A 24,064-nucleotide genomic window follows, 5' to 3' on the forward strand; every position below is an offset into this window, starting at 1 on the left:
GAAAATTATATTAAACACTTGTCTATATTATATATAAAAACTTTGATTTATATGCAGTGGCGGCTCGTGGCTTGAAATCGTGTGGGTGCTGCAACTTTCGAAATATACATACACGCTGTAAGTACAGTGTACACGTGTTCGGATGAAATATCAAAATTATGGTAAAAATTTAAAAAAAAATTAAACATGAAAAAATATTGTTTATTATCGTTAAAATTATACAGTTTGGTATAATTCAAAATTACTTAAAAATAAAATCCATTATCACAACCCTAATAATGTTCTAAAACAAAAACTATAACAAACGTTATGTCTTTAATTGTAATGTCCAAATATTTAAAGAGACAGAGTAAACACGATAAGCACTACGAACACTCTACTACTGGCGCAAACTGCATATAAACAACTGTGGAACTGCGCGACGGACAGTGCCGCATTACGCTAATAGCTCGCATCTCACTATGACGTGCATATGCTTGCGCGCGTAACAATATGGCACTGTGGTAAATACAGTGCTGCTAGTGTCCTTCGCCCTCCTAAGTGCTACAAGATGGATTTTTATTATTTTTTATATAAAATAAGAGAATTGTATAGGATTATTGATGATAAAATTAAATATTACAAGCAAATATAAATAAATTAACAAATATATTTATATATCGAAAAAAATTGGGGGTGCTGCAGTTCTGCAGTGCCTATGCACAAGCCACCCCTGTTTATATGGCTATTCCAGTTCATATCTGCATCAATGCCAGTTTCGAGGTATCGCATTGTATTAAATTTTATTGTATTTGATCATCAACAATAAGAGCAAATGCAGATTATGCGATCAGAAAGAGAGACTGTAGAACAGGGGGCACAAACTGGTGGCCCGTGGGCCGGTACTGTCTGCGAAGGCTTCGTATCCGGCCCGCGACCTTAATGATTTCTTTTCTAAAAATCGATGTTGCTGACATCCTGCGGGGATTAAAACAGAAAAAATTCAAACTTCTAAATGTTTTATGACAGCTTTAAGCAAAAGTAAAACTTATGACTACAATTCATTGAACCATGTTTCTATCATCAAATGTTAGCAACACTGAATGGAAGTTACTTGTCGCGCAGCTATTTTAAGCCACGTGATACAATGTCAATAAGTTACAGGTTATCATTACAATATGATGGTGTGTTAATAAAAAGCTACCTGAATAACTTATATATATATATATATATTTTTTTTTTTTGCCCATAGTAATATCTGAATTTAAAGTTAAAAAAAGAAAAATAGATCAAGAAGGCAGAACGTTTAAAGAAAAATGGGAGAAAGCATATTTCTTTGTGGAAGTAAAAAATATTCCAACATGTTTGATATGTAGACAAAGTGTCGCCGTGGTGAAAGAATATAACCTAAAACAACATTATGAAACAAACCATAAGAACTGTGATAAATATACAGAAAAGATGCGTGATGACAAACTTAAAGATTTAAGAAATGAACTGAAGTTTCAACAGAGGATATTTTCGAATGTTATCACAACAAGCGATGCTGCTGTTAATGTAGTTACGTCATAAGTGAAAAAAGTGCTCGGGCTTCGAAATTTTTTACTGATGGAGAATTTATTAAAAATTGTATTTTAAGTGCAGTCGAAATCATGTCCGGGAAAAAAGCAAGAATTCCAAAGTATTAGACTATGAGGAAATAGTTGCGGAGCGTGTTGAAGATATAGCAGAGAACTTTCAAGATATATTGCGTGAAAAAATAAGGTTTTGTAGCGTTTTCCATTGTAGTTGATCATCGTGGCATTGATGACGATATGAATGTGACTGAAGAACTATTGGATATAGTTCTATGTCAGGAACTACGACAGGAAATAACGTATATTTATGTATTGAGAAAAGTCTTGAAAATGCTCACACGGACTGGTCAAAATTAGTAATAATAATTTCATATATATTCATATAATTTCATATAATAATAATAATAATCAAAATTAATAATAATATTAATAATTAAATGATTATTAATAATAATAATTATTATTATTTGACACCTCCAGGGAGTCCAAAGACTCATCGAGGGAGGGCACCTGCTCTACAGCTCTGTCTCTACCACTCAATCCACCAACTCCGCAACTACACCAACGTCACCTACCGCCGACCACCACCACTACTATTTCCACAGACAATCACAAACATCCATGCCCACGGCGGGATTCGAGCCCGCAGCCCTTTGACCTAGAGAGCGGATGCGCCAACCACTTGGCCTGCCAGGCTGGCCGAATGGTTAGCGTATTGCAACACGAAATGAAAAAGCAGATATTGACATGTTAGTACAGAGGAAAAGATGTCAAGTTTCAGGATTAAAATCAAATTAAAAAAAAAAGACTCGTAGATAAAAATCTTTATTTTTCTAAGTCAAAATTATGTATTTAAATAATTTTCTTAAAGAATGAATAAAATGTAATTGAACTTATATTTTCTAAACTTGTTATATTTTAAAACACAATAAAAATTGTTATAAATTTAAAACATAAATGGTGGTGTAACTGCTTACGTAAGTCGTAAAGACCCGGAAACAAAAGGGCCTTTGTTAGAGCCTTTCTTTTTTTAGTTTATGTTTTAGTTCACAGAATAATACTGAATACCGCCCGGTCTGATATACATATAATAGACTGGCCCTTTGCTGCGTTTGAGTTTGAGACCCCTACTGTAGAACATCTAATCAGTGCATGCAGCAAGATAGCTCAAACTGACTATAAATACCGCCATGATCAAATGGCCAAAATAATTCATCGGCATGTATGCAAAAAATATGGCGTTCCTACTTCTGATAACTGGTGGCAGCATAAAATAGAGACAGTATTGGAAAACGAAACAACAAAAAGTCTCTGGACTTTAGAATACAAACTGATCGGCATTTGGAACACAATAGACCTGACATCACAATGATCGAACATCGACAAGTTTGGATTATTAATATCGCAGTACCCACTGATAACAACATTAACAACAAAGAACTGGAAAAAATGACTAAAGATCGAGATCTGGCAATCGAAGTTGGTCGTCTATGGCTTAAACATACACCAAAGTCATCCCAATAGTTATCGGTGCACTTGGCGCAATTTCAAAGAAGCTATCCAACTATTTACAGCAATTAAACATCAACGAAGTGACCCCAAATGACCTACAAAACATAGCATTATTTGGAACAGTCTATATTTTACGACGCTACCTGACGGACTATTCTTAGATTCTTGGGTAGAATCTGAATTGTTCTGTATCACCAGTCAGATTGTTGTTTAAATCTTGTTTTGACTGTGTAATTAATAATAATAATAATAATAATAATAATAATAATAATAAAATTTAAAACATAATAGGAAGATATCTTCATCTTTCATACTTTACAACTGATAACTCACGATCTGTCCTTATAGTCCTTATAAGGACTGGCTTAAAGGGGAGAAGCAATCATGCTTTTCATCTTCCCCGTTATCTGTAGAGGACAGTGTAGGGATAAGGTGTTATTGAGCTATTAAAGCTCTGATCATGGCAGGAGGGTAACAGCAATAGCCTCAGTTAGAACTTAATTGGCTACAGCATTGCCATCCATTACCCTCCAAGGGTATTAATCCTCTTAACCATCTTCCTCACGATCTGTAAGTTAAGTTGAAGAATATATTAAGATGGTAAGCACAAGAGTAAACTGTGTTTACTCTTGTGCATTGTTTGTAAGAGCATTATTTATTAATTTTGAATGGTTTAAAATATATTATGGTTCGATGCGTTAAATCTATAATTTCTGTAGATTAATTAACTGTTGTATATTCTATCAGAAATATTAAACAGACGAAACAAGCATTTCATTGACCGACTTGTATCATCTACAATTTCCTACGCTCACACAAATCGTGCTATGAAACAATGTCGCTAGAAGCGCCACTAGGTGACGACTCTGACAACTAAAAAAAATCGCAAGATGCGAAGTATATTATTATTCAATTATATAAGAAAAATATTTCAATTATATTTCTGTCAAGGAGTCAGTTAAACATTTCTTTTATAGAAATGTTTAACTGACTACAGTAATTTTATCTAAAATTACTGGAACGGTTAGATAAAGAAGCCAAAATATTGCACAATAACGGAACTTACCACAATTTTTTTTTTTTATATCCATTCAGTAATTGGCTTCATCCTGTTATGGAATGACCGATAAGTGACGCAAATGAACTACGCACGTGTCCGAAGTTTTAGTTTTTAGCGGCCATTAAGCAGGACTTAAAACACAGTATATTAACATTCCTTTTCCTAGGTCATAATCAGTTTGCATCTACTTAGGGCACTTGTATTCGACACTATTACGCAATGACTGTCCAGTTAGCATATTTTCTGCCTTTGTTACTGGGAAGAACTTTCGATTTTAGAAAAAGCACCATTGGAATTGATGTAGTTTCCCAAGAAACGTTAAATAGCACTAGACTAGTAAGTATTGTTTGTTTTGTAAACTGAGTATTGAAGCGATTCAAATACTTTTATAAGAAACCGTATTTGCTAATGAATTTAAATGATTAATCAAATACCCATTGAAAGCGTATCTGCTTTTGTAAACAATTATTATGCAATTAATACACATAAAGGAACGATTATAATTATGATTCTTAGTAATATTTTAAATATTATATAAAATTACGTATATAATAATAAAACTACAGAGAATATTTGAAATAATTCTTTATTTTCTAAGTAAAATACTTAAAAACATAAGTTGTTTGAACCACACCATTTCTTATCTTTATCATCTTTATTTTAATAATGGCATGCGTTTTTCGGTTTTGTGTGGAAGGGAACAATCGACCGTGAGATGCGGTGATTGATTCATTCAATCCAATACCCTTGGAGGGTGATGGATGGCAATGCTGTAGCCAATGATGTTCTAACTGAGGCTCTCGGCTATATATTGCTGTTACCCTCCTGCCATGATCAGAGCTTTAATTTAATAATAGCTCAATAACACCTTATCCCTACACTGTCCTCAACAGATAACGGGGAATATGAAAAGCATTCTTGCTTCGCCCCTTTAAGCCAGTCCATATAAGGACTATAAGGACGGTTTTGTGTGGGAAAAGAGAGATGGTTCAATCGACGGTGAGATGCGGTGATTGATTCATTCAATCCAATACCCTTGGAGGGTAGTGGATGGCAATGTTGTAGACAATGAAGTTCTAACTGAGGCTCGCTATTGCAGTTACCCTCCTGCCATGATCAGAGCTTTAATAGCTCAATAACACCTTATCCCTACACTGTCCTCTACAGATAACGGGGAAGATGAAAAGCATTCTGCTTCGCCCCTTTAAGCCAGTCCTTATAAGGACATAAGGATAAGGTTTTGTGTGGTGAATTGATTGTTCAATCGACCGTGAGATGTGGTGATTGATTCATTCCATCCAATACCCTTGGAGGGTAATGGATGGCAATGCTGTAGCCAATGAAGTTCTAACTGAGGCTCGGCTATTGCTGTTACCCTCCTGTCTTGATCAGAGCTTTAATAGCTCAATAACACCTTATCCCTACACTGTCCTGTACAGATAACGGGGAAGATGCAAAGCATTCTTGCTTCGCCCCTTTAAGCCAGTCCTTATACACTATAAGGTTTTGTGTGGTGGCTGGATGAATGGATCAATCAACCGTGAGATGCGGTGATTGATTTTATATGAGATGCCCATATAGGGTAACGGATGGTAATGCTGAACCAATGAAGTTTAACTGAGGTTCGGCTGTTGCTGTTATCCTGGGTTAATGAGTTCGCTCTCTTAGGTTTTGCCCTAAGGGAGCAATTGAGTTTCGGGGAAAGTGTTCTCCGGCACGGCCCGCTGAGGGGTACTTGCCGGTGAATTATTTTCTTCGGAATGAGCGGATCTGCTCGGTGGTCGAGTTTCACTGAGTAGAACCAACACTGAGATTTGGACGGTCTTTCGCCCACGAATGAGTAGCCTAGAGATCGTCCGATTTTTTGAGATATCACCTTTACTTAAACAGTCGGTGATTGATGATTGATTTTATACCCTTGGAGGTAATGAATGGCAATGCTGAACCAATGAAGTTTAACTGAGGTTCGGCTGTTGCTGTTACCCCCTTGCATAATGAGTTTCGAGAGTTTGCTCTCTTGAGGTTTTTGCCTTAAGGGAGCAATTTGAGTTTCCGGTGAAAGTGTTCTCCGGCACGGCCCGCTTAGGGGCTTTGTCGGTGAATTATTTTCCTCGGAATTTGAGCGGTTCCGCTCGGTAGTGGGGGAGCCAGTCGCTGAGTGGAACCAACGCTGAGATATGGACGGTCTTTCGCCCACTATGGAGTGGCCTAGAGATCGTCCGATTTTTTGAGATGTCACATTTACTTAAATAGGCGGTGATTGATTCATGCAATCCAATACCCTTAGAGGGTAATGGATGGCAATGCTGTAGCCAATGAAGTTCTAACTGAGGCTCGGCTATTGCTGTTACCTTCCTGCCATGATCAGAGCTTTAATTGATCAAAATAACATTTTATCCCTACATTGTCCTCTACAGATAACGGGGAATGTGAAAAGCATTCTTGCTTCGTCCCTTTAGGCCAGTCCTTATATAACGACTATAAGAAAGGTTTGGTTTGGTGAGTGGATAACAATGCTAGTGTTGCCAATTTAGCTCTTTTGGAGCTAGATCTAGCCCTTTTTTTTCTTCCCTAGCTCCAAAAATTTTAATCTAGCACCTAGATCCTTCAGAACTAGTTTCAGCTCTTTTTAGTTGTTTTTATAACTTACTCTTAAAGAAATTGTTTTGAAAGTTTTCCAGATGTTCGCATTTGATAAGGAATTGTATTGTACGTTTGGTGCGAGCATCGTACACGTTTCAAATACATGATGACGTCAGTCAGCCACGTGGCCCAAACAACCTACCATTTTGTCACCTTAAAATTGATAGCACCGCTACAAGTTAGTCTTTGCACAGTGTTCTGGTTGGTAGTTACGATAGCGAGTGGGAAGTTTTCAAAGACTGATCGTAATTCGTTGCAGTAAAGAGTTGTATACCCTTCTTCAAAAATGACAAAGAGAAAAATAAAGCTTACAAGCAAAAATTTAGGAGGGAGTGGTTGCAAATAGGAATATTTAGTAAGTGATTGTGCGAAGTTCCTGGTGACGCTGCAAAAGGCCGCTCTAAGTTTTGCAGATGTTTCACATCTGCAAAACTTCCAGTGGCCTTTTGTAAGTGGCCTTCAAAGACTGCGAACTTTGAAGGTAGGTTAGCATTATTTCTTTGTTGTCACTCATCATTCAACAGTTACAATCATCTAGTAGATCTTTGCAAAAATATCATCCCAGACAATCAATTATTCCAAAGGTAAAAATGCACCGAACTAAGTGCTCTGCAATTGTAAAGAACATTCTAAGTGAGCATTTGAAGAAGATTTAATTGTGGACATTGAAGATGAAAATTTCAACTGCTAATAGACGAATCGAATGATATCACAGTGAATAAGATTTTAGGAATGGCCATTTATTATAGCAAGAAATTCAACAAAATTATGCATACATTTCTGAGCATGGTGGTTCTAGAAAAGTGGGACACTAGTGGTTTTGTGGCTGCACTGAAAAAAGAGCTCTTGACCAAGAAACTGGACATTAAAAATCTCATTGCAATTGGTACAGACAACGCCAGTGTTATGGCTGGTGTCAATAATGGCGTTTATGAACTACTGAAGCCATCTATTCCCTCCTTAATTTTAATTAAATGTGTATGCCATTCATTACAACTGACAATGTCTCACACTTGTGCAGAATCTCTCCCAAGAAAATTATTTTAGTTGCTGAAACGTATAAGTGGTTTTCACATTCTTCTTCAAGACAAGCAGCATACAAAGAGTTGTATCAAACTATCAACGAAAATGATGCTCCTCTGAAAATTATAAGCAATTGTGAAACAAGGTGGCTCTCCATTGAACCTGCAGTAGACAGATTTCTCACCCAGTGGTTGGAATTAAAAACTCACTTCGAAGTCGTGAGTGTGACTGAGAAATGTTACAAAGCTCAAATTTTGTGGGAGATGTACAAAGATGAAAGGAATCTGTTGTACCTTTTATTTTTGCATCCTGTTCTAGTTCAAGTTTAGCAAGCTAACAAAATTTTTGAATCTAGCAGTGCAGATAAGATGAGATTATTTGAAGACTTTTCTCGTTTGATTCGTTCTATTGCTAATATGTTAGTGCTGTTTTCATCCACAGTCGATCCTCTAGAGTCAGAGATTGATGACTATTTGGATCCCAATCCAAATCTTGATTACAGATTTGAAAGAAAAATTTCAGAGTTGATGATACAAAAGAAAATAATGCAAAATGATGAGCAAAATCTTAGAAGCAGAGCAAGACAGTTTCTTCTTAGTCTCTTCAAACAGCTTAAGCAAAGGTTGCCTGAAAACTTGAATATTTTAAGAATGATCTCTTCTTTTTCTGTTGACAATACCCTAAAACATATAAAAGAACCTATTACTCCCATCTTAGAAATAATGCTGAAAACAGAAAAAGACGTTGCTGCTGCTGAATACCAGTACAATACTATCCACTTAAATAAATGGACAAATATAGAAAACACTGAGCTATTCTGGACTGAAGTACGAGAATATAAAGATGCATCTGGAATGAATCTATTTAAAGAAATCGCTCAGTGTGCAATACATTTATTAATGCTGCCAAATTCTAATGCGGAAAATGAAGAAATTTTTAGTTCCATGAATGTAGTTAAAACTATATTAAGAAACAAGATGGAATTGTCAATGCTGACAGCTATTTTGTCAGTCAAGTATAGCCTCGGGCGTAACAACAAGTGCTGTACAGACTATCATTTATCTGCATCTACACTGAGTAATATTGGAACAATTGCCACATATAATAAAGTTGAAAATCTAAGTGAAACGTGGGCGAATTAAGCGCAGAAGACCACATGGAAGATGTATTTAGCCACTTATATGCAAGTATCACTTCAACTTGAATAAAGTAAGTAACTTAAAAGTATTAGCTACTATGTTTTTAAAATTTTAGCTTCAAATTTTTATTTTTAACTCCTTTTTATTTATTTCTAGCTCTTTTTTTTTTTTTTTTTAAGATTTAGCTGTTTTTAGTAATTTTCATTTGGCAACACTAGGCAATGCTGTAGCCAATGAAGTTCTAACTGAGGCTCGGCTATTGCTGTTACCCTCTTGCCATGATCAGAGCTTTAATAGCTCAATAACACCTTATCCCTACACTGTCCTCTACAGATAACGGGGAAGATAAAAAGCATTCTTGCTTCGCCCCTTCAAGCCAGTCCTTTTAAGGACTGTTTTGTTTGGTAGTGACAATAACACGTAAGGTGTTTTTGTTTTTAATTTTGTTTACTATGAAAGTTCCTTGTAAATTTTATGAAAAAAAAAAATATATATATAACCAATTTTCGACATGTATATTTGAAAAAATTCTCAGATATGCTTTCATTTAAGTAAACCAGTTTTGATTTTCAGGATATCCCCATGTATTATTCCAGTTCGGTGACCAGAACCATCGACAGCGAACAGGATCTGAAAACAGCGCTAGACAATATTCCATACGTGGCGCTCAGCGTTAAAGCAGGAAGGGCATCATTTAGAGAATTGATTCCATGTGTTATTGATTATACGAATATTTTAAATTCGGCACATTCTTTGACCAGAGGTTTCTATATAACGGTATGGTATCTTGCTATATATTTTGTATTTGCTATATATATATATATAAATGCTGAGTAAAAAAATCTGATTTTCTACAATAATAAGAATAATATAATCACTTAAGTTTAACGAATAAAAAACCAATCCCTTGGATTAAAGTTACGAATAATTTATTTTCATTGCATTAATTTTACCTGACTGTATGATAACTAAACTAATTATTTTTGCAGGATCAATTTTACATAGATGATAAACAGAATCAATTTGTTGAATCATGGAATTTACATAAAAGGAACCAATTGGGTACACATTACGTTCAGTCTATTTACTACGGTGGAGAGATTATATTTTCTCTAAGATTTATAGCATTACCTGAAGAAAATGCAAATTATGTTAAGGATCAGCTTAATAGAGTTTGGACATGGAATCCAACTAATGGTGCGTGAATAAGTGTGCAATTTAAACAGCAGTATATAGACATTTTTTAAATATTTTAAATTATAAGTAATAATATTATAATTTATTATGTATTATATAAATAAATATCTATTATTTTTATTTTTAGTATTGTAAAAATATAATAATAAGGGTGTCAGAGACTCGTTGAGGGAGTCCACATACTACATACACCAGATATCAAACTTATTCTTGAATTCATTCACACTGCTTGCTCACACAGCATCGAATGGTAATTCATTTTAATCATACACCACTCTATGAGTAAAACTCTAGCCCTCACACCCTTCTTGGCTGCCTTTATTCTCAGCTTTCAATGATGCCCTCTCGTCCTTTCCCCACCCTCTGTAAATTGAAAATTTCCATCAATTGTAAGTCTCAATGATATCACCCCTCTTTCTCCTATTTGCTAGTGTCTGCAGTCTACAAATTCTCAATCTGTATTCCACAATCAGTATTACACAATTCTGATATCATCATTTTTAACACTCTCATTTGCACTCTCTCCAGTATATCAGAATCACAACAGAAACCAGTACACCAGAACTGCTCACAATAGTCCGAGTGAGGTCTTATCAAGGCCTTGTAAAGAGGCAAAATAACATCCTTATTTTTACAGGTGAACGTTAGTTTCAGCATTGCAATTGTCTTTTGAGTTGTATTTGCAATTTTGCTACATGAACCCTGAACTTAACTTCCTATCTATTAACACTCCAAGATCCCTAGCCTCATCAGTTTCTTCAAGCATAATCCCACCAATATATGACATTGGATATCTAATCAAGCTAAAGTGCATCACTTTGCATTTACTGACATCCATTTTCCCATACGTACCATTCCAACCTATTCAAATCATTCTGAAAAGTATTGAAAGCAAATAACTCCATGTTGCCATTGATATCCTTCGCAATGGCACTGATGTACAGATTGAATAACAGAGGACCAAAAACTGATCCTTGTGGTACACCACTAGTTATCTTACATTTTGCAGACTCACATCCTCCATATTCCACTTTTTGATATCTGTCAGTCAGCCATCCTCTTATCCACGTTAATATTCTATAATCCAAACCCGTATTCTCCAATTTATGCAACAGTCTTTCATACTGTCTTCTGTCAAAAACCTTAATCCAAAATCCCAAATCCAAAAGTATCATGGTGTATCCATTCCCCCTTGTCTTGTTCAATGATAACATTATCATATAACTTGAGCAAGCTGCTAAAACAGATATCTCATCAGTCCCTTTTATTGAATTCTTATTGAGTTTGTGCAACAGCTATAATACCTTGGCCTCACACGCTTGCGTTTATTCATCTAGTGAAGAGGTAACAGTGAGCTCAATGTTGCGTTCACAGATTGATAGCTTTTAACAAGATGGCACCCTCAAAATGGGCACAACCTCTTCTGCATCTCTCTAACCCCTCACGCCATCTGCAACCAGAAGAGTTATTCTTTCATATGGAAGGTGGGGAGAGAACACGGGACATCCATGGAAGTTAAGGTTGCTCTCAGTCAAGAAAGGGGTAAGAGCCAGGTTTTTCTCGCAGAGAGCAGTGAGTGAGTGGAATAATTTGCCCATAGGGGTAGTGAGTGCATCTAGTGTAAATTAATTTAAGCGAAGGTATAATAGCTGGTTTGGGTAATTTCCACCCTCCCTCGATGAGTCCTTGACTCCCTGGAGGGCTCATATAATAATAATATTCATTCTTTCTTTTACTTGGATCATATCGATAGAATTCTTGTGGGTTGTCTTTATCACGCAGAGCCAGTTTCTCTTCATACTCAGAAGAGAAACTGGCTCTGCGTGCAACACTACCGTACAACAGTTGTGACTATTCTAGCCTGCTGCTTATAATTTTCATAACGGACGTTCTCCTTATGCAAACGGTATTCCTTCCACATCATCCTTTTTCTTACTAATCTCTAGCTTGATAAGATTACACATCCATTAGACTCTTACCCTATTTATTCTTAGAACTCTTGGGACACATTCTGATATCGCATCATTTAAGTATTGTTTAAATGCTTCCCACGCACTGTCGATATTCTTTCCATCCAGCAACCGATCCCATTCCACTGAACTCAGTATACTCCTCGGTCATAATTTCCTGCTTTTTAGTTCAGCATGTAGCCTGTTCTGAATGCAACATTCATAAACTTAGTCACTTCTCAAGTGAGTACCGCATGATCACTGCCACCAACCTAATAGTTAGGTATTTAACTATTCTTGCTCCGGTTTGTGACAGTGATCATGCGATTCTCTGTCACCAACCGGAGGGAGATAGTTAGGTCTTTAACTGAAATTCCTTCTGCTAGTATAATTAGATCTAATGCTCTTTGAACCACGAGTTCCTTCTGTCAGATGCTGCTTGAGGAAATTGTCTCACAACAGCTCAATGAATTCAGTTTCATACTTCTCATGAGATTTTATTGCTACCCAATCAATGTTCAGGTAATTAAAATTCCCCTATTATGATTACTCTTTTCGCGCCCATCTTTTCTACAGAGCGTCCCAAAATTCACGCAAGAAGTAATTTTGATAGAAAACACAGGTTTTTAATTAAAAATTGTAATTTCTTATTGATTCATAAAGTATACAGTATAGGGTTATGGATGGAATAGCATATCGGATAAATGGCCTCCACGGCTTTGCTGGCACATACGCACTCTTTTGTCGAAATTTTCCATGACCGTTTTGCATAAATGTGGCTGAATTTCGTTGATACAGCGCTCAATTTACTCCTTCAAGGCGTGGGTGGTCGTGGGCTTGTTGGCATAAACCTTAGATTTCAAAAAACCCCAAAGATAAATGTCCAACGGCATTTTCTGAGTCACATAATCTGGGCGGCCAATTCTGATCACCAAAACGGGAAATTACACGACCAGGAAATGACTCATGCAGTAATTGAATTGTTTCTCGGGTTGTATGGCATGTGGCCCCGTTTTGTTGAAACCACATGTCGTCCACATCCATATCTTGCAATTTAGGCACAAAAAACTGGATTATCATGTCGCAATAGCGAGCACCATTAACTGTTATTGCCTTACCAGCCGCATTTTCGAAGAAGAATGGACCGATGATGCCTCCAGCCCAAAATCCGCACCAAACAGTGACACGTTGTGGATGCATTTGTTTCTCAACAATCACTCGTAGATTTTCTGAACCCCAAATGCGACAATTTTGTCGATTAACGAAGCCATCAAGATGAAAATGAGCCTCATCGCTGAAGATGATTTTGTTCGAAAAATAAGCATCCACTTGTTGTTGTTCCATAATCCATTCAACGAACTCTCTTCGCTGTCTGTGTGGTCAGTAGGCTTCAGTCCTTGAGTCAATTGAACTTTGTAAGCATAAAGATGCAAATCTTTGAGAATACGCTGTAGAGAGCTTCTCGAAATGCCCATTCAAGACCACGGTGCCGAATTGATGTTCCTGGACTCTCAGCAACACTCTCACGAACTGCTTCGATGTTTTCTGTTGAACGACTTGTTGAAGGACGGCCAGAGTGTATAAGATCATTAATTGATCCAGTTTCCTTGAATTTTTTAAATAATCTTTTCACAGTTGCTGAAGTTAAATCACTATTCCGACCATATTTTGTATGAAAATTGCGAACTGTAGCTGCCAAACCTTCATTATTTTTAAAATATTGCTCAACAATGAAAATGCGTTGTTCTTTCGTGTAGCGCTCCATTTTTAATAACCCTGAACTGTCAGCTGTCACGCTGTCTCTTTTGTTTCTCGTTGGCAACACTTTACCGCACAAACGGCGCTAAATTTAAATCTTGCGTCAATTTTGGGACACCCTTTATTTGGTGATGCATTTCTTTATCATAGCAACCGAATCCACCATTATGTTATTATGTATTCAAATTTATTATTATTATTATTATTATATGTAAATATACAGTATGTCGCACTGGCGGCTGAATCAATGTAACATAAAAGATTTATCATAACTTCAATTAATATATTTCATAATTTCTTCCATTCCTTCTTATTTACTTAGAGGTTATTACCGTGATATTTCCTAAATTATTTTAAAATAGATTTAATCACTTTTTTGTTGACAGAATCGTTTCGAGTACTGCAAAATAATCTTGAAGGCAAAGCAAAATTAGAAGTAGGCTGTCATGCAACCCTTCCTTTTCAAGATATTCCCCTTTCATTAATGGAATTTCGTCGTTTTGCTAAAGGCTTTGAAGAAAAAGTTGAAACATTGACAAATGGTAGAGGAATTCCCACTCGGATTTCACTGCAGCCACTAAATGCTTACGATCCCTTAATCTCTAAAGTGCAGTACAGGTAAGAAAATGACGCAAGTTAATTTAATAATATCAGTATTATTCCTAAATTTCCTATTTATAATAATATGGACTTCTAGATAAATCAACAGCTTATTATTGAGGGTAACAGCAATAGCCGAGCCTCAGTTAGAACTTCATTGGCTACAGCATTGCCATCCATTACCCTCCCAGGGTATCCATTTTAGTCGCCTCGTACGACATGCATGAGCTACATTGGGACTATTCTTATTCCGGCCACCACACGGGAAGACTTTCCCAAGAAGTAGGTTACCATTAACCATTAACATTACTGACAGGATGGGTGAAGCACTAGTGCTTTTCATATTCCCCTTTATCTGTAATGAGAGTTGTTTGGGAGTGGAAGATTTGTGAGCAATTAAGCTCGCCCTCTGAGGGCAGTAGTGTTAGCTATGATCGGTTGAGAGAAGAATAGCCGTCGGTCTTTTGTGTTTGTAGTAATCAGTCTCGTTGTAATTGACAGCTTGTACGATTAGTGGGTTTGAATGTGAACTTGACTTCGCGAAGAATTTTTCTGCAAGATCACGAAGGGACAAGCAATAGATGTTGTTGGTATTTTCTCTTAGTATAAAATTATATTAACAAGAAAAAGGTGTTTTTGTAAATAATTAAAAATAAAGTTTAAATATTTTATATAAAATAATTTTACTTTATTTTTAGGCATTATATAAATTATACTGTATTATGATGTTATTAGTAAGATTATATTTAATTCTAAAAAAATAGAAAATAAATATTTTGACTACAAAGCGGAATTAAAGTATTCCGTAATTTTACCATGAATAGCATCGTGTATTACCAGAATAAAAATATCGAGACAAAGTTATTTTGGTATTTGCACCATTCAAAAGATGATCTGAAGGCCTCAATTTCTGCACATTTCATTAGCGATGCTTTTTTAGGATATAAAACTATTGGCTCTTGGTTAGTTCTTCTCTTTACATATTTTTTATTTTTTTTATTCCACCCTTCCATTTCCACACACGAGAGATCACAAAGTCTATAACGCAATGCGGACAAAAGAGTTAAAGAGAAAGCAGGAATCCATTACCAAATTTCTTTAAAAGCTGGGGTTGAATGCATTGCTAACAATAGCGAGAAAGGTTGTTACGGAAGTTGTTACAAACAGAATGAAATATAAAGAGGAGATGTTGGTTCGATACGTTTGGAGTTGACCTATGTTTGGATACTGACCATTGCTATCGTCCCTCTGGGGGTGATATCACCATGTACCAACAGGATGTGTGTGTGTGTGTGTGTGTGTGTGTGTGTGTGTGTGTGTGTGTGTGTGTGTGTGTGTGTGTGTGTGTGTGTGTGTGTGTGTGTGTGTGTGTGTGTGTGTGTGTGTGTGTGTGTGTGTGTGTGTGTGTGTGTGTGTGTGAGATGGTAACAAGAAAGGAAAGAAATTATGCCCAACAGCCTTAACGAAAGAGACCAAAACGTTCAATTACAGTTGAGGAGGAAGCACATTATTGCATTTGGCTCAATCTTGTTTGCATTTGTTGATGATTTGTTATATTTGTTACGAGCTGTGTGGAGTGAGTGAGTGAGAAGCTGAAATATTTTACTTGAGCCATTGAATATATGATGTATTTTTATGTTGAACTGCAAAGACACATATATTAGAGAACAGTGCTTGACCGGAGGTCAATGGGTTGCTATAAAGTGAAAGAATGGCTCGCATTCCATTATTTCTGTTATGAGGTCTGAGCAGGTGTTTTAATAAAAAGAGGGAAACTGGAAGAGAGAGTTCTGGATTGTCATCTCGTTTGGAATCATTGTTGTTTGGAATCAATCTCTGCCTCATGGGATATGAGGCAGAGATTGGCTGGGAGGAGATCGATCTACAGAAAAGGAGATGTGGATGATGGTATCGTCAGATTTGTCATTGGACCGGAGGTTGGAGTGATAGCTAGTTAAGAAAAGGTCCAGAGGAATGAAGGTTCCTCTGGTGAAGGTTGAGAAGGGAGAGCCAGTTTGTGCCATGAACGTCAAAGTCTCCAAGAAGACAATCTCAAAGTTGGTTAATTAGACTGTGTAAAATTAACATTTAGATATAAGTAGTCAAAGGGGTTGCTGCTGAATTATAAGAGTGGCATTGGAAGAAAAGGAAGGCTATAAAGTGAGGTAAGGATATATTGAGGATGCTTCTCCATCCATTGCATCAAACTTCTCCATCCATTTCATAGTGGTTGCTGTGGTTCAGTTACGAGTATCAGAAAGCGTTTTGATGCCTGTACGTGATGGCGCACATCATGTGACAAAAGAGTAGAAGGATTATTAGCCACCTGATAGGAACCCTTTAGACATGTATGCCCCACTGGATGCCCCATACTTTTTTCTGTGAAAGTACCCGCACTGTCAAAAAAAAATAGGCATTATGGTTTCAGACAATTGTCTCCAAGAGATTTTTTTCTCCTGTATATTGGGTTTTTTCTCGTTTTGCAATATGGTTAAAAATAACAGTATTTTAAATTTCTGTTTTAAATCATACACATTATAAGGTACTTATTGATCAGGCAAGACATTTTCCCTTTATCCCTTTGAAATTGAAAGGGTGCATCTTCAATAAATAAAGTCAAAAAGCTAAAATCTGTACAGGGAGTCATAACTGTTGAATGATTTGTTGAGGTTTTTTGCTAGATCGCAAGAGGAGACTGAGATCAAAATGCAATTCTTTGAACTGAACACGTTAAGACATGTTCGGATGCTATACTGATAACTGTGAGACAGAAATGTTGAATATAAGTTCGGGAAGTCGTAAACTCAAGGTTAGGGATAGAATGAGGAAGAGGATTTACGCAAGTGTTGTCTGATAAAGTCTTATTTTTAATTTATTTTATTTTAGTGCAGTCGAGGTGGTTTGTGATACAAAAAACTTCGTCATTTCCCGACTCAATGACGTATTCATTCATTTCTTTATTCAACAGTCAATAGATAAGGAAGACACCTACATAGAAAATGACCAAGGGTAGTGGCCTGTAAACAGTTAACTGTACAGGAAACAAGAAAGGTTATTTCCTTTGATCTGTGGCTGGCGACCTTCCGCAATCCTTTCCTGTGTTGACAGGAAATCTTAACGTCGGTTTTTGAACAGCGGATATCTTGGAAATTTTGTGCTGTAATAGTAAAAAAAAAATAAGTTATGAGTATCGTCAGTCTAGTATTTGTTAGCCGGTGTCATACTAAACTAGCAAAATTTTTCTTCCAAAGTTCAAAGTTTTTTTATCAAGCAAAACAAACAAACCAGCCCAAGAACACATGCAGTTAGCAGGTAATACACTAGCCAATAGAGTGATATACAACGTATACTGCCGTATTCTAAAGTGATATGCACTTTCATTTATCTATCTCTCCGAGGCCACGTAGAAATGTAAACCTGCTTAAAATGTTTTTACCAAACATTGAATATGCGTTGGAATATCTCTGAACATTAAAACGAAAAATCCTTCATAGATGAATCGAAACCCACTCGAATCGAATGCTTCTTGATCTTCAGAGAATCATCGTCATCATCTTGATCAATTTCCTGATGTGCACTCTCAAATGGTGTGCAGAATACCATGAAAGTACTACTAATTAGGTCTACCTCGTAATAAATCTCAGCCTCGATAGCTTAGAAGTGGGTTCGACTCTCGTTCAGGATGCAAACAACCTTTATCAGGACTTTTCATCTGAATGTGAATGAGCCGGTCCTCTAAGGAGTTGGGTAGATTTTTTTCTCCTGTATATTGGGTTTTTTCACAATTCTTAGTCTCCTATTTCAGTGAAATAGGAGACTAGGAATAAGGAATAACCATCCTATACTGTCGAATTTGGTTTCGAAAGTCTTCACTGACCTCTTAAATCCCGAAGTTAAAATTCCAAATTCAAATCAAAGTATTTGAATGCACAATAAGCTTATAATCATCCTTGAGTGGAATTTGCATCGAATGCTGCTTTTATTTTGTGCGAGTTATAATAAATATTTTCAAAAATTATTAATTGATTTCTATATCATTAAGTTATAATAACATTATTTATCAAAGAAACAATTTTTAAGTTAAACGTTATAATATATTCTATATCATAAATATCGTCAGAGAAATGAATGAGTGGCTACCCGAGTTCGAAGCAAAATTTGATGACGTTAGGACTGCCAAATCACAACTTCTGTCGTGGATCGACAAAATACCACCAACAATATTGTCTTATCAAGCACAGAAGGTAATTATTCATAGAATACGTTTTTATTAAATATTCATTCAGTTTTAGTAGTTATTACAATAAAAATATTTAAGAATTTTAAAAGTTAAATGTATTTTTAGTAGACACCAATAAATGTAACAAATGATGAATTAATAATAATTCTGAAATTTTATAAAGAACTAATTAAATTCTATGGGATTTATTTATTTTCATATTACTTCACGAATTCAAGGAAACTAGCATTTATTTCAATTTATGTTACAGATAGAAAATCTAATTAAAAGAATTGATCAAATACTGTCACTTTTTTATACAACAATTGCCAAGCTTAAGTTCGACCATAACGAAGATCAAATAAATGCAGTATTGGATGCTTACAATGACGATAGAGAATATTCAATACCTGGCGATTTCCGAGTTGAAGTTCGTGATTTGATGCAAAAAATGGTAAGCTCTTTAATAAATAGAAGGGATGGGAATTAAAAGTATTATAACTATGTGGTTAATTTTTAAACTTCGCTTTCGATTTTCAAACAGAAAATTATTTCACAAATATTGACACATAACAGCTACGATCATTTGAATGTCCAAGTTGGAGGGTAATGGATGGCACTGCTGTAGCTAGTGAAGTTCTAACTGAGGTTCGGCTATTGCTGTTACCCTCTTGCCATGATCAGAGCTTTAATAATAGCATAATAATGCCAAGTTGTAGGGAGGAAGCGAATTGAGTTAATCGACCGTGAAATGCGGTGATTAATACCCTTGGAGGGTAATCGATGGCAATGCTGTAGCCAATGAAGTTCTCACTGAGGCTCGGCTATTGCTGTTACTCTCCTGCCATGATCAGAGCTTTAATAGCTCAATAACACTTTATCCCTACACTGTCCTCTACAGATAACGGGGAAGATGAAAAGCATTCTTGCTTCGCCCCTTTAAGCCAGTCCTTATAAAGATAAGGCCAAGTTGTATAGTTCATTTAAAACGAATTTATGGAATAAATTTAACATGACATAAACTCTATAATATGCTGTCAGCTAAACTAATTATTACTATATATATATATATATATATATATATATATATATATATATATATATATATATATATATATATATATATATATATATATATACATATATATATATAATATTCATCAAAGCTTGATTTGCTTCCTCAGTCTTAAGAAAAGGCTGGTTATATTCCACTAATTCGAGCCCTACCCAAGGGCCTATGAGTTGTGGAAATACTTTCTGAAAATGAAAGCTGTGCCGAACAAAGCTGCCTTTTGCAGCTGCCCAATCTTTGATCCATCTAACTCGAGTGCTTCTAGATGTTTTTTCAATGTTTTAGGGATGGCGCCTAAAGCACCTATTATTATGGGAACAACTTTTGTTTTCTTTTGCCAGATTCGTTCAACTTCGATTTGCAAATCGCGATATTTTGTAATTTTTTCATTTTCTTTGTTGTCAATCCGACTATCTCCTGGTACTGATATTTCGATAAACGTAACACCCTTGTTTTCACTTTTTTCAATATATATATATATATATATATATATATATAAATTTATAAATTTATAAATTTATATATATATATATATATATATATATAATATATATATATATACAATAATATATATATATATATATATATATATATATATATATATATATATATATATATATATATATATATATATATATATATATATATATATATATATATATATATATATATATATATATATATATATATATATATATATATATATATATATATATATATATATTGAAATTTATAAATTACTTGGGAAATGGAGTAAAACCAGGTTTAAAATTGCTTGGTATTTTTAACATACATACATATATATATATATATAACTAGGCTAACTAAAATTTACGATTTTATTTCTTTCTTGCCATTATTATTTTTACTCGTAATATTAAATTATATAAAATTGGGTTTATTTTTATACAAATCAATTAGAAAAGTGGTTTTATATATTTTATATATATTTTGAAATGAAATATAACGAATATATTTGCTACTGTAAACATAACCTATTATACACACATATATATATGCTCTATTTTCTCATTGACAAAGAAAATTGACATCTATTTCTATCTGACTTGGTAAATTTTCAAATGATTAAATAATTGAAATAGAAAATTGATAAACAAATTGATCGTGTAAGACGGGCATAAGATGAATTAAAATGCGATATTTAAATTTTAAATGATTATCTAATCGCAAAATCACGAAAATAATTAATTTTTAAATATATATTATTAATTTCTTCTATAAAGAACCACCGACCCCTAGACCGCCTAAATGCCCCCAAATGCTTCTGATTCCACTAATAGCCCCCCCCCAGAAGGCTTCAGCGCCCACTGGAGGCGGTACCTCCCATTTTGGGAACCTATGATTTACATTAATTACGTGAAATGCCCACTTTAGTGATTTTGTAGGAAATTAATGCATTCCGAATTTATGTTTACTAACGAACTAAAATAGTAGGGATTTCTTCGAAAAATTTATTTAGTTAGTAAAATAATGTTCCTTTACAATGTGTAGGTAAGCACCGAAAAGCGATAAAATTAACAGTTACTAAATGAACATTTTTCAGTGATATAATTAGAGCTATTGTGGAACTTGATATGAGTCTAATATATATATTTATTTATTTTTTCTTATAGGAGTTTGCAGGTAAGTTCTTTTGAAATGTACTGAAAACATTTTAATGGATTTTAAGGTAAGGAAAACTTTATACACCACCAGTGACATCTATCGGATTTTTAAGTAGATATGGAAATGTAATTGTAATTGTAATTGATTAAAGATAATTATTCATACATTTTACCACAGGATAATAAGTTTTCTTGTACATTATTTTAACATTTTACATATATTTTTTTTTAAAAATAGAAATGGTGGTCATTAAATTAAAATAAATAAAAGTTCAATAGAATTTAGCGTGTATGTTTAACTGACATTCATTATTGATTTTTTTTTTTTTTTTTGTATAGTTGAAAATTCCATGCAGTTCATCAGCGTCACTTACGTAGTATGGGGAAAGAGAAACTGCATTGGAAAGAACACTGGTACTCTCTATCCTGGTTATGCGTCTTCCTCTTTGGTCTCGGATTACGGAGGTGGTCACAATTACCTTTGCCTTCCAGAGAGACAGAGACCGATTGGGAAGGAGAAGAAGAAAGGGTCCACAATTGTCAACACTGTTGGTAGCTTTATAGGAGGATTAAAGTACGGAAATTCTCCCAATCCGTTACTGGACTTCTACCAAGTCTTTCTCAATGGTATTCCATGTGCCGTTTGTGAAGTTTACAATCAAGAGAAGGTAATTGTTTTCACCGGAAGGACCACATGCAAGAAAGGATGGAATGTAGAATACGCAGGCTACCTTGCATCTACAAGGAGCAGCTGGGACATGAGGGATAGTATCTGCCTCCATTACATGCCAGACGAATTCAAGGTAACAGAACCAAAGATACAAGAACTTAATATGTATACACTTAGGATGGAATCAGGAATATGGAACGAATATGACTTTGTTCCGTGCGTAGTGTGTACCAGATAAACACCTCTTCTCTCTCTGTCTCTGACTCACTTACTCTTTATATCTTTTGTTACTTATTTGTGATATTGAGGACTGTTCTTTTTCCTTATCTTACCTTTGCTACCAATAAAGTGAATTATTAGCAAATAAAGTGTATTTCATTTCATTCATTCAAAGTCTCTTCTTACTGTTGCCCCATCAATGAAATTCAAGGCATTCTTATCTGAAGTTCACTTTATGTATGATGACAGAAAACATGTGGGATATTTCACCATTCTAATTGAGTTTATTAGAAGATATTTCATTTCAATCCCCCTGTAACTGAGTGAATAGAAATAGTCAGCAATTAATTTTCGTCGATGACAAGGAAGCTGATCTAAAGTAGTGATAAAAATAGTGTTATTTTTTACTTAATTCACATAAGTTTTTTTTTAGAATTATCTACATATGATGCACTTATATAAGACTGTACATCAAATAAAATTTCTTAAATTCATTAATTTAAAGGGTTATGTTATATGCTGTGTAGGTATTGTTCTGTGTTGTTATTTATGTTATTTATTCCTAATGTTTATATTCATGTCTCCTATTATTATCAAGTATTCTGAGGCCCCTAAGTCCGTGTCTGAAAGCCATCTTTTTAATTCATCTAGAAATTTTGTAATTCTTAAGTTGGATGGTCTGTATATTGCGTTTAATATCAAGGAGTTTTCTTGTTTGATGTTTTTAATTTCTATGCATATGTTTTCTGCAAATTCTAATTTATAGTTTATTTCTATTACGTCTAGTTTATGTTTGGTAAATATTATTATACAGCCGCCTTGCTTAGTTTGTGTGCAATGTTTGTGCTGAAAGTTTTGAATTTGGTAGGTGGATGCCTCTTCGTTTGTTGCAGATACTTCAGTCAGTATTAAAATGTCCATGTTGTCTATATCTTCCTTCAGATAAGCTTGCAGGGTCAGCCGGTATTTTTGAATGCTTCTGATGTAGATGTGGAGAATAGATAGTCATTTCTTTGGAGGAAGTCACTTGTTTCCATTCTGTTATCGATTTCAGAATGTGGCAGTTGTCATATTCTGTGTTGGTTACATCTGTTTGGTGGTCTTCTGCATTCATGTAGGTTGGTGTGCTGTTCCTTCTTTACGAGCCGTCAATATTCCTTTTAATGTGACAGCCCGTTGAAGTCTTCTACAGATTTTACTTGGATTGGTTTTGCGTCTTGTGTTGAATATTTTTAATGAATATTTTAATGAATATTTTTGCTTAAACTGGTAATTTTTCCCTGTTTTTATTTTTCTTGTGTGGTTGGATAGTTTCTGATAATATGGCGTTAAGTTTTCGGACAAGTATATACTGGGGTATTGTCGTGGACCCCATTCAAATCCTTGACTATTGGTTTTTTGATTCTGCTAGCTTTTCTAAGAGTAACTTTTGTTGGGCTGTTAGTGAGTCGCACCATGACGGGGGGGGGGGAGGACAGCGATTACTTTCTCTTTTCCTTTTTTGTGGTAATCGATGTACTGACTGGATATCTCTTGATTCTATGGGAGTTGAATTGCCGTGTCTTTTAAAGGTTCCGTTGGAATTTCTGGGAGACCATTCATGAGGAGATCAATTTTATACTGCTGTTGGTTTAAGAGTGCGTACTGTTGCTTTAAAGAGTTTAGTTCTTGTCGGAGTTCCGTTTTCTCTTTCAAATTATGCTCTCTTTCCGTTAGTTCTCTAACGCAGTTTTTAATTTCTCTTACAATAATGATAATACTTTTTTTATTGTTCTCTCCAATATTTACATATATATAAAATGACCATCTTGAGTAACATTCA

General features: G+C 35.0%; 2 protein-coding genes across 2 annotated transcripts in view; both read left to right on the forward strand.

Annotated features, from left to right (window-relative positions):
* The first annotated feature begins 4,273 nt into the window (after positions 1-4,273).
* Positions 4,274-19,146, forward strand: LOC150102276 (uncharacterized). The gene is made up of 6 exons (XM_090399543.1): positions 4,274-4,464; positions 9,507-9,710; positions 9,923-10,130; positions 14,224-14,455; positions 18,558-18,681; positions 18,928-19,146. The coding sequence occupies exons 1-6, from the start codon at positions 4,348-4,350 to the stop codon at positions 19,144-19,146; spliced, it is 1,104 nt and encodes a 367-aa protein (XP_090255669.1). The 5' UTR covers positions 4,274-4,347.
* Positions 19,147-21,232: 2,086 nt separating this feature from the next.
* LOC150102277 (ionotropic receptor 40a-like) overlaps positions 21,233-24,064 on the forward strand; it is a 96,363-nt gene continuing 93,531 nt past the window's right edge. Inside the window, exons 1-2 of the mRNA XM_090399549.1 lie at positions 21,233-21,240; positions 21,363-21,372. Of these exons, the coding sequence (XP_090255675.1) occupies positions 21,233-21,240; positions 21,363-21,372 (18 nt within the window). The remainder of the gene's footprint in view (positions 21,241-21,362; positions 21,373-24,064) is intronic.

Source organism: Typopeltis vanoorti, chromosome 10 (assembly GCF_054136105.1).
Source record: "Typopeltis vanoorti isolate ZY-2024b chromosome 10, IOZ_Tvanoo_1.0, whole genome shotgun sequence".
In the NCBI taxonomy this organism is placed as follows: Eukaryota; Metazoa; Arthropoda; class Arachnida; order Uropygi; family Thelyphonidae; genus Typopeltis; species Typopeltis vanoorti.

Coding starts and splice junctions, on each gene's coding strand:
- LOC150102276 (XM_090399543.1), top strand. CDS start 4,348: ATGACTGTCCAGTTAGCATATTTTCTGCCTTTGTTACTGGGAAGAACT. Junction 4,465..9,506: donor CGTTAAATAGCACTAGACTA/GTAAGTATTGTT, acceptor TTTGATTTTCAG/GATATCCCCATGTATTATTC. Junction 10,131..14,223: donor GACATGGAATCCAACTAATG/GTGCGTGAATAA, acceptor TTTTGTTGACAG/AATCGTTTCGAGTACTGCAA.